Raw genomic sequence first — 12,112 nt, 5'->3', positions numbered from 1 at the left:
GAAGAAGGATGGTGTTGCCCTCTACAGTAATAGGGAAGGTAGGAGAGGGAAAGGTTTAGGACAGGGATGGGGAACCTGTGATCTTGAGGCCACACGTGGTCCTTTAGGTCCTCAAGTGTGGCCTTCTGACTGAAGTGGTTCCCCACCCCTGGTTTAGGAGGAAAGATGAGTTGTTTTGGACATGCTGAATTTAAGATGTCTACTGGACATCCATCTTGAGATGTCTAAAAGACTAAGATGCAAGATCAGAGATCAGGAGAGTTTGGGGCAGGATATGTAGGTAGATCTGAGAATTAAATACATAGGAACTGATGAGATCACCAAGTGAAGCAGTTAAGAGGAAGAACAGAAGAGAAATTAGGACAGAACCCTGAGAGACACCTATGGTTAAGAGGGCATGATCTGGAAGAGAATCCAGCAAAGGATTCTGAGAACGAGTAGCTAGACAGGTAAGAGGAAAACAAGCAAAGAGTAGCCAATGGTGTCAAAGGCTGGAGAGGTAAAGGAGAATGACGTCCAAGAAAGGCCACTAGATTTGGCAACTAAGAGATCATTAATAACTTCATAGAAAAGAATTTGTGAAATAATAAGATTAGAAGCCAGATTACTAGGAGTTAAAGTGTGTGTGAGGTAGTGAGAGCATAAAGTGTGAAGGCTTCACGGGAATGTGTGTGTGTGTGTGTATGTGTGTATACACACACACATATATGTATTTATATCTAAAATGTTTGAGAATCAATATTTAGAGAAAAGGGAAATGGGATAAATTTGAATCTGCAGGAATTATTTAGCCTTTAGGAATGTCTTTCTCCCCTCCTTCTTTACATTTATAGATGTCACCTCAGCTGTGAGTGGAATACAAGATTGTGAAGGCTTCCCTATGAGTAACTCAGGCAAGGCAATATTCAAATAGAGATAGTACAAATTTGGTTAGGATGTGAACCTCACCAGGCCTAAGTTTCATTTTCCTGTAAATCATATGATTCTGAGGAAACCAGATGATATTCCCCTCTCCCCCTCCCCTAGTCTACTCACAAACTGCCATCTTAGCATTAAAGTTTCCCTATAAGATAATTCTGTAGTTTCTGTGCTTGTATTGGGTAAAAACTTATTCCTGGTTAGATTGTGAGGTCACTTGTCTCCGCAAATGGGGACAGGGGTCCAGCCTCTGGGGTGGGATTTCTTAGAACTGTTTCTACAAGGGTATATATCTCCCTGCTTGCCTTCTGATCCTCACCTCTCTTCACTGCTATCTCCGCCCTGGTAGTGAGAGAAGCCCAATTCTCGCGAGACTTGATCAAATAAAGCTTCTGGGTTTTTTTTTTCTGCCTTGAGAAACCGAGACACCTCTGTTTTTTTTACTTGAGTCAGTGCTCTTTTGACCCACACAAAAGTGAGGAGAGAAAGTAGAGGAACCTATTTTGGATGGTCTTTTTCAGAAGTTTAGCACAGAAGGGCAGAAAAGATATAGGAGAATAGTCAGCAGGGATGGAAGGATCAAATGAGGGTTTTTTGAGGATGGGAGAGACATAAGCATGTTTGTAGGCTGTAGGGAAGGAACCAATAGGCAGTACAAGATTGAAAATAAGTTAAAGAGTGGGTGGGGATGACGGAGGGGACAATCTATTAGAAAAGACAGTTTAAAATGAGATCACTTGATTAGCCTTGGTAAGGAGAAAGGCCAATTCAACATGTGAGAAAGAAATGAAGAAAGGAGGCAAAATGCACCTCAATGATAGGAAATCAGGAAGAGGGAAGAAGAATGAATGGCATCAATTTTTTCTGTAAAATATGAGGCAAAGTTTCCAAATGAGGGAGTGGGAGGTGAGGGAGTCCTGGAAAGTTTTAAGAGGGATAAAAAGGTTTTTAAGAGCCATTGAGAGCATAGGATAGTAAAAGTTGATAAGTATAGCAAGACTGCCTAGCAGCAGTGAGAACCCACTTAAGGTTGTGTAACATAAATTTGTGATGGATCAAGTCAGAATGGCTGCAATATTTTCTCCATCTCTGTTCAACAATATGTGTAGAGGAGCAAAGGCAACAAATGGTGGGAGTGATCTAAGGCTAAGTGCTGGACATGTGTAATCAATGTTAAACTAAGGGGAATCAAGAGAGGAGGACAGTATAGAGTTGTGAATTGGTTCTTCAAGAAGTTAAGATGGGGAAGAGGAAAGAACTATCAGTAAAGAGGAGATGAGAAGGATGAGATGAATAAAGATGAGAGGGAAAGAAATAAGGGGTCAAAGGACTGGAGGTCACAGTATAGATGACAAATAGGATTTTGTAAGGGAGGGCAGAGGGAGAGGTTAAAAAAAGCAACAGATTATGATTGGATAAGAGGATTTCAGAATTCTTCAACAAAGAGGTGGTGAATTTGTGAGTGTTGGCAAGAACAAAGGGATGACCATCTTTGTCTGTGGCTGAGATGGGGTGAAGGAGCAGCTCATGGGAAATGAGTTAGGCTTAGATACCAAACAAAGTAGTTCATAGTTGATAGGGAGCCCCCAGAGTTTACTTTAGGAGGGAGATGGAATAAGATACGGTCAGATCTATGTCTCAAGAAAACAATTTTGGCAGCTGTGTGAAGGATGTATTGAAATGAGGAGACACTAAAGGCAGGAAGTCAAATTAAGAGATGGCGAGTGTCTGGACTACAGAAATGACTCTATGAGTAGAAAGAAGAGAGAGAGAGAGAAGAAGATGTTCCATGTAGGGCATGTAGTTTTTGTGGAGTTATTATAAAACTTGACAACTGATTAAATGTGTGGGATGAGCAAGAGAAAGAAGAGCTTAAGGCCTAGAACATAACAGCTATTTAATAAATGCTTGTCAATTGAATCTTTATATTCTTCACTGCCTTAAATTAAACTGTTCTTGCCTAAACATGGCCAGCATCTCTGGAAACTTCCCTCAATGCTAGTGGTTCCTTCTCCCACACACTACTCCATCCCTTAAAAAAAGGAGGCACCATATTTGCTTCCCATTATCACTTTGACATCCACAATCAATCAAATCTCCTCCTTGGAAATTCATATCATAATAGTATATCATCTTCTCTAGTTCCTTGTGGCTGTGTATATTCTGGATATTATCCCACTTTTATTTGACGATACTGGAAGTTAACTTTCCGTTTTGCCTTTCAGGCCTATGATGTCCACATGATGTCTCTTCAAATACCCCAAGCTGAGAGTTCAGAGGACAACAGGATCACAGTGGAAAGAGTTGGGAGGCACTCAATGCTACTACCTTCATTTACAGTAACTTTGTCCATTTCTGGACCAGGACACTCAACAAGTTGCCAAGTGTTTCATATATCTGGTTAGGACCTTCACTTTTTTGCAAAGGTTGAAGACCATGCATGTGAAACACTTCATGTAATATCAAACATTTTTTGCTATAGGGGTTAGTTTTGTAGAACTTTTTCCCTTGTTTGCGCTTTTTAAAATTCTTGGATATAACTGATGACTTCCTGGGGTGGGTAAGGGAGGGATACAGTAGGTAATATATGTAATGTAAAAATCAACAGACAAAAATTTATTTTAAAAAAATTACCAGACACCTATGCAAACTGTAGTATCACCAGAGAAATATAGGATCATAAATTTAGAGCTGGGAATTACCTTGGAGATCACCTAATACAATCCCCTCACTTTACAGATGAGAAAGAGATGTACAAGTTGGGTTAAATGACTTGCTATGGGTCATACAAGTAGCAAAACCACAGCCAGGATCCCAACCCAGGTCTTCTGACTTAAATCCAGTGTTCTTTCCAATCTTTCAATAAAGTATTCCTACTCTTTCTGGAAAAAATGACTATTCCAAAAACAAATAGCGCATCTTATCACAAGATCCCAAGTTGCGAAAGAGCACAATTACCGAACCGCATTCTAAAATATTTTCCCTATTTGGATATAATGTATACCTATTGTGTTTCCTTAAAATTTAAGATAATAAAAAATTTAAGTACTTTTAATGGCTTTAATCTATTCATCACACTACTATTTACTACAATATTCTTACATAATGTGTCCAACGTTTTCCACTTCATACCTGATTCTGCTGGAGGGGGGGCTGGGACTGTCCATCAGGAGCCTGGCCCTGGCTGTCATTCCCTCCTACTGGAGAGCCACGGGTCGTGGCTGTCATACTCGACACAGGGCAGATCTTTGCAATTTTGTCTGCTTATGTAGTTGTTGTGAGAGAAGAAATTATAGTCCGCTTATAGAAGATGAAGTACCAGCATATGTCAGTCTTAAAAAGCTCCAAATTAAGGACAAACCATGTTGCAGAGACCATTGCATAACCTAAAATGGAAAGAAAAGATACATTTATTTTAGACTTATTAAATCAAAGAGTAAGAGCTTTTGGCAAAATCACCAGGGACAATTTCGAAGTAACTTCTGCTAAGGTTCATTAGACAGACAAAAAGGAAATAATAGGATCCTAGAAGCAAGTGCAAAAAAATCAACTGAAATAGGAGATGAAAGTAAAAAAAGCAATAAAAATTTTAAAAGAAACAATGTAGCAGAGAACTATGGGAGGCTGAAAAAAATTGTCAACAACTCTTTGTAAAATGACCATGATTTCTGAAATTCCTTCCAGCATTAATGACCTATAATTTTGACTTCCCAAAGCAGTGCTTAACTTTCCATTTATTCCCTACTGATTGATGTTAATCCATACTCAGTCCTAATGGGAGGTTGAGGAGAGAGGGTTAAGAGAAAGAGAGAGGATCAGAAAGGAAGACTATGACTTAAGGGGGCGAAGTTCTGTCCTCTAACTCAATGGTGTCAAACAAATAGGAAGACCACATACTGACATAGAAAACCACAAATTAACAATATTTATGTGGTTGTGTATTTTTTATTTTGTTTTGGTAAACATTTTCCAATTATATTTTAATCTGGCTTAACACTTCTGCTCTAAATGTTAGGTTCAATCTACAAAATTTAAAACAAAGGATGCTATCAACTAACATGACAAAAAAAATTATCTTTTATCACTTTCTTAAAGATACCATAGCATGCTACAAAACGCTAATTCTGTTGAAATTAAACCCCAGGAAAGTATGTTGGTATGTTTATGTCCCCATACTCTTGTTCCCATATCTTCCATATCTAAAATGCAATCTTTTCCTACCCTTACTTCCACTTAATGAAATTTCTCCCTTCAAGGCCCACAATATATTTACAGAAGTACAATTAGAATCAATTTAAATTTCAACACATTTCTAAAAATGATTTTTGGGCAAGTTAAAAATTATTTCCTCTTTCTCCACCAGATTTTATCTTCTCAGCACTGCTGAGAAGAGTTAAACCAAAGTTTTTAATGGCAGGCATACACAGAGTCAACAATGTATTTACTTGCGGAATAATTCTGATGTTAGGCCACATATACAAACACACATATGGTCTCTGCGGCAGGACAAATGGAACAGCACAGAAAAAGATACCAAGACTTCCGTCCTGTATTCACCGATCTGGCCAAGACATATGGAATTTAGCTTTAAATCTCTGAAGTCCATGAAAACATGGATATGAGAAAGAGGGGGGAGGAAAAGATACCTTTTAATTCCAAAATTAAGAAGTATAGTAGAACTTTATGAAATTTTTCCTTAAAAGTTCAGAATCTGAATTTATATCATAGCCCTGGCCAGGGCTGGATTCTGGCAACCAAAAACCAAACCAAACCAAACCAAACCCCAGTAAACACACTGTAATGGTAATGTAAATGGGAAGATCTTTCCCATCCATTAATAGGCCCATGTGACTTGCCAGGGTCACATGGAAGCCTGAGTCACAAGAACCTGTGGTGGGAGGAGCTTGCCTAATGGCAGAAGCAGGAAGGGGTGGAGCAGGAAGTCTGGACATTGTTGCAGGTTGGGGAGAGAGAGGAGGCAGAGAGAGCAGCAGCTAGAGCAGGTGAGGGTGAGAGAGGGGTACTTTGCCTAGGGGAGCTTGATTTGCGGGAAGGCCCGACCAAGGGAAGGCTTGGTGATGTGGGTGTCCCCTGAATTGCTGGGTGTATGGATTTCTTTGTGGCTATGATGGATTAGGGTTTCTGGTGTTTGAATAAATGTTTTGGTTCTGCCTTCAATGAAGACAGTCTGTCATATTTTGCGATTCAGAACTACACCAGCATATTCATAGCTGCCATCGGCGCGGCACTACACACACCCAGTAGGATGAATCAATATTATTTCATGAAGACAGTTTGGTCAGCCAGGTAGCACAGTGGACAGTGATGGCTTTTGAGTCAGGAAGACCTGAATTCAAATCTAGCTTCAGACACTAGTTGTGTGACCATGGGTAAGTCACTTTTCTCAGCCTCAGTTTCCTCATCTGTAAAGGTTCTTGTGAAGATAAAATAAGATATCTGCAAAATCCTTTGTAACCCTTAAACAATTATACAACACTAGCTGTCACCATATTCATCATCCTCACCCTCATTTGTGGCACTCTCTTTTGATATTGTCAAGAAATATTTCAAAACAAACATTTAATCCGAACCTAGTATGTGCAAAGTCTTGTGCTAAGTGCTAAAAGAAAAGCAAATGTATGGAATAGGTCATGTTTTGTTAATAATACTTCAGAATCTAACAGGGATATTCAAACCTCCAACAAAGTTTTCAACTCCTCTAAGCAAGCTGAAAGTCTATATATGAAGGATATAGGCCAGCTTTATTTATAGCCCAAAGACTTGAAAGTCATAAAAATAGCATTATATCAGTTTCAAAAGCATTAACTACAAATACCATTTTAAAAAATGAAGGCAGGACACTGAATCACCTACAATAAAACACTTAGAAATGACAACTACTATGGAAGAGAAATTACAGTGGTAAGAGATTTGAGGCAGGCGAACTCACAAGCAGGCTATTGCAAATAGTTCAGCTATGAGGTGATCAGGGTCAACATCAAGATGATGGCAGTGTCAGAGGAAAGAAAGGGGCACATTCCAGAGATTTTGCAAAGGTGAAATCAACAGGCCTCTGCAAGAGACTGAATATGGGGCAGAAGGGGAGTGGGAGGTGGTGGTGAGAAGCAAAGGGTTGAGGGTGACATCTAGGTTGTGGGCCTGGAAGGATGGTGATGCCCTCGACAATATAGGGAAGTTTGGGGGATGAGGGGGAGGGGAGAGAGGAAGGCTTTAAGGGAAAATATAATGGATTCAGTAGATAATTTTGATTACATGAAATAGAAAAGCTTTTGGATAAAAATTTCAATTAATTAAGATAAGAACAAATGCTATCAAGTGGGGGAAAAAAATCTTTAAATCAAATAAATCTGATAAGAGTCTGACATACAAGATATATAGACAATTAATACAAATACCTAAGAACAAAAAAGCCATTCCCCTAATAGTTACATGGTTAAGGGACCTGAAAAAAACAGGTCTTAAAAGAATCACAAACTATTAACTATATTACAGAATGTAACAAATCATTAACAAGTGTAATGCAAATCAAAATCAGTCTGAAGTTTTACCTCACATTGGGCAAAGATAATAAAAGATGTTTTTTGGAGGAGCTGTTAAAAGATGGCCATATTAATTCACTTTTGGAGGAACAGTAAATTGGTCCAACTCTCCTGGAAAGCAATTTGGAATTAGGAGAAGAAAATGACTGAAAAGCCATAGCATTTGACTCAGAAATCCTACTGCTAGGTATATTCCTCAAAGAGGACTCTGCATATAGTGAAATATTTATAACAATTATACTTCAGGGGGGCAGCAATGAACTGGAAAGAAAGTAGATGCCCACCAAATGAGGATGGCTAACCAAATTATGGTACAATGAATAATTACTGTCCACAATTTTAAGTGCTTACCATGTACTGTGCTAAGTGCTGGAGATTATTAAAAAAGATAAAAACAGGGTTCTTGCGCTCAAGGAGCTCACATTCCATTGAAGGAGAAAACATGGAAGAAACTTTACACATCCAGTATACATAAATGGGAGGTAGCCTACAAGTAGAGCAGCATCAGTGGAGAGACCAGAGAAGACCCCTTAGACAAGATGGGCTTGAGCTGAGTCTTCATAGAATCCCAGAAAGGCAGGAGGCAGAGGTAATGATGATGACAATAACAGCAGCACTTCCACAGCACTGGAAGGCTTGCCCAGCATTTTACAAACATCTCATTTTATCCTCCTGACAAACCCAAGTGCTATTATCATCCTCATTTTACAGACAAGGATCCTGAGACAGAAAGTTGAATGACTTGCTTAGAATCACACAGCTAGTGTCTTGGGCCAGATTTGAGCTCAGGTCCTTCCCAACTCCAAGTCCAGTGCTCTATCCACTGTGCCACCTGTGTGCCACCCAGATGACTAAGGTAAGGAAAGAGAACATTCCAGGCATGGGGAGGAGGGTGCAGGCAATGAAAAAAAAAAAACAGAGAGTCATATACAAGGAAAACCAAGCAGTACATTGTAACTATATTCTAAAGTTCATGGAGGGGAGTAAAATTGAAGAAGACTGGAAAGGTAAGAACTCTTTGGCAGTTAAGACGACGGAATGGCAAAGGAAGGGTTTAGGGAAAGAGACCAACTGGACCAAAGATAGCTCAGGCCTGAGGTAATGATGTCTGCCTGCACCAGAGTAGCAGAAGTACCAAACTAGAGGAAAGAGGGGGACATGCAGGATATGAGAGATGTTATAAATCAGAACTGACAGGACTTGGAAGCAGATTGGATACATGAGATAATTGGCACTACAGTGCCATGAATGAGAGGTCAGAGCTATTATAAATGGGAAAATGGAGGTGTCCTTAAGAACAGAGAAGTCAGAAAGGAGGAAGGGTTCTAGTGGCAATTTGAGTTCTGTTTAGCCATGCTGAGTTTGAGATGCTTATGGAACAACCACTCTTGAGATTTCCAATGAAAAATTAGTGATGCAAGCCTGGAGTTTGGCAAGGGGTAAGATTCAGATAAAAAGATTTAAAAATCATCTGCAGAAGGATTATAACTGAACCTGTCAAAGATGATGACAATATGACGTGAGACAGAGCCTTGGGGAAACGCCCAGAATTGGTGGGTGTGACCAAAAGATCCACTGAAGGAGAATGAGAAAGAGCTGTCAGGCACATAGGTCAATCAAGTAAATTCTAGCAGTTGTCAAGAAAATACTTAAAGAAAAAAGTAACCAGAAAAATAAAACGATGGTGGCAGAGGTCTAGTCAATAAGAATGAAGACAAGAAGAGGCCATGAGATTTGGAAATTAAGAGATAAATGTTAACTTGGGAGAGGGAGTTTCAGTTGACTGATGAGATTGAAAGCCAGTCTGTAGAGGGTTTAGAAATGAGAAGTGGAGGAAGCACCTAATGTAGGTGCTAGGTGAGATGATCAGATTCCAAATAAGGGTATCTGTAAGGAGGGGAAAGACATCAGTGTCACTGCAGGTAACAAATATGGTGAGAAATTAAAGATTAGTAAGAGTAGGGATAATAGAGGAGACAGTCTGCTGGAGAAAATGGGATGGAAAGGGATCAAAGATACATAAAGAGGGAGTTGCCTTAGAAAAAAAGAGCCTCTTCTTCACGTGAAACAGGGTGGAGAATGTAGCAGGAAAAGACAGTTGAATGATGTGAGATGAGGAACAGGTCAAATAGCCTCCATTTTTCAGTGAAGTATTAGACTAACTGAAAGGCTGTGGGGAGGGTATACCATGGCAGGCTTAAGGAGGGATAAAAAGGTTTGGAATAGCTGCTGTAGTGAGATGAAGAATTCATCATGAAGGGAAAAAAGGATTACCCTGCTGTGGTGAGGTCCCAGTTGAGATAATAAAGGCATATATTCTTAGAGTACCTGTTTCACAATTTTCTCCAGCTCCCTTTACCAACATGTGAATGAGAACAAAGGCAGCAAATGGTAAGAGTTAATTCCAGGCTGTGATTTGTAAGGAGATGTTAGTGACAGGACTTGCCTCAAAAGAGTAATATAGAGCTGGACTGCTTCACCAACAGGGTAGAGACAGAGAAGGCAGGAGAAGGTAGCTGGCCAGTTCAGGGGTAGTGACTTGGTCAAGAACTAAGGAGTACAGGGACCAGAGGTAACAATGAGGAGGAATAAAGTGTTAAGTGTTGTAAGAAAGAGGGAAAGGTGGAATTAGAAAACATTATGTTTGGATAAAGGAATTTCAGAGTTTATGAACATAGAATTTAAATGCTTGTGGGTCATGGCAAGATCAACACTATGACATTTCTCTATTTTTATGAGGTGGACTGAGCAGGCCATGGGGGTGGGGGTGGGGGGGGCGGGCGGGGGTTGGGGGGTGGGCCAGAGTCAAAATGGCAGAATCAAAGGAAGCCTAGCTTGTCTGCCAAATACCACCTGAACAAAAATCTAGAGAATGCACCAGAATGACTACTGATAGGGAAGGCAAGAAATAAATCACAGTGAGCCATTTTTACAATTGCGGATGGCTCAGGGAGAGAGGTCTGTGGGCACTCAGGGGTCTGGCCAAAAGTATGTATGCTAGTATCAGCAACAGTAGGCACCATGTCACTGTCCAGGGACAGAAAAAGGGTCAAGGCAGGGGACTGAGGGGAAAAAAGAGATCTTAGGAAATCCCATGCAAGTTTTAGGCACAGGAACAGGTGACATCTGGAAGTTCAGTTGCCTATTATCAAGCTCCAGGTCACGGATCAATTGTGGACATTGGCTTTCATGGTGCAGTGAGACAGGAACAAGTTTCAGGAAGCAAACAGTAGCTATGTGGCTCTGATCCCAGGTGCATAATCGAGCATTACAGACCAAAAAGGAGCCAGCAGTTCAATTGTTCTAAACCTGAAGAGCCTGACACAGGGTCAGTAGTGACTGAGTGTAGGAGAAAAGCAGTCTGTGGAAACTCTGAACCAGAAACAGCCAACACATCTATACCTGGGTCAGACACGGAGGGCAGGGAACAGATTCCCTCCTCCCTCAGATCACACCACTTTGGAGGTGCTGAAAGCTTGCAGGCCACCAACAAGAACTGTGAGAATAACACAAGGACATACATGGAAAGAAGCTCAAACCACGCACATCCCCCTAGAGATGTATACAGTCCAATACTAACATAGAGTCTAAAGTAAAGAAGTGGCCTAGAAGAACAAAACAAAGAACTTGACAATAAAAGATTATTAGAGTGACAGGAAAGCTCAAGACATAAAGAGAAAAAAATCTATAAGCAAAGCCTCAAAGAAAAATGCAACTTGGACATAGGCCCAACAAGTATTTCTAGAAGCATAAAAGCAAGAGCTAAAGTAGGTTAAAAATGGTTTTAAAAACCAAATGAGAGCAAAACAGTAAAGAATGTAAAAATGACAAGAACTTGGGAAAAAAATATAAAAGTTAACAGCACAGAAAAAGGAGATACAAATTCTTACACAGAAAGGAACTTCTTGAAAATTAGAGCTGGCTCAAAGGATATGAACAGGTAACTTTCAGATAAAGAAATCAAAGCTATACATAGTCATGTGAAAAAAATGCTCAAATCACTACTGATTAGAGAAATGCACATTAAAACAACTCTGAGGTACCATCTCACACTTATCAGATTGGCTAATGTCAGAAAAGGAAAATGATAAATGTTGGAGAGGATGTGGGAAAATTGGGCCATTAATGCACTACTGGTGGAGCTGTGACCTGATCAAATCATCCCAGAGAGAGTAATTTGAAACCATGCCCAATTGTGTATATCCTTTGACCCAACAATATCACTCTCAGATCTTTAGCCCAAAGAGATGATTAAAAAAGGGTAAAGGATTTAAATGTACGAAAATATTTATGATAGCTCTTTCTGTGGTGACAAAGAATTTGAAATTGAGGAGACATCCATCAATTGGCGAATGGCTGAACAAGTTATAGTATACGAATGCCATGGAATACTATCGTGCTCTAAGAAATGATGAACAGATGGATTTCAAAAAAACCTGGAAAAGACTTGCATGAACTGCTGCAAAGTGAAGTAAGCTGAACCAGGAGAACACTGTACACAGTATCAGCAACACTGTGTCATGATCAACTACGAATGACTTAGCTCCTCTCAGCAACACAACGATCCAAGATTCATTAAGGAAAATGCTAGGGAATCCAGATGAAAGAATATTATTTTCACTTCATTTTCTGGT

At 39.9% G+C, this 12,112-nt stretch overlaps 1 protein-coding gene across 5 annotated transcripts in view; it reads right to left on the bottom strand.

Moving 5' to 3' along the window:
* The window catches only part of USP9X (ubiquitin specific peptidase 9 X-linked), a 257,781-nt gene that overhangs the window by 172,721 nt on the left and 72,948 nt on the right, over positions 1-12,112 (bottom strand). For all 5 annotated transcript variants that reach the window (XM_036744544.1, XM_036744547.1, XM_036744546.1 and 2 more), the window contains exon 2: positions 4,051-4,304. In XM_036744544.1, the coding sequence (XP_036600439.1) occupies positions 4,051-4,146 (96 nt within the window). In that variant the 5' untranslated portion in view covers positions 4,147-4,304. The remainder of the gene's footprint in view (positions 1-4,050; positions 4,305-12,112) is intronic.

The sequence above is a fragment of the Trichosurus vulpecula genome, chromosome 2, assembly GCF_011100635.1.
Source record: "Trichosurus vulpecula isolate mTriVul1 chromosome 2, mTriVul1.pri, whole genome shotgun sequence".
NCBI classification, from domain to species: domain Eukaryota; kingdom Metazoa; phylum Chordata; class Mammalia; order Diprotodontia; family Phalangeridae; genus Trichosurus; species Trichosurus vulpecula.
Note: the sequence above shows the minus strand (reverse complement) of the source record. Positions and strands in the feature narration are given on the sequence as shown.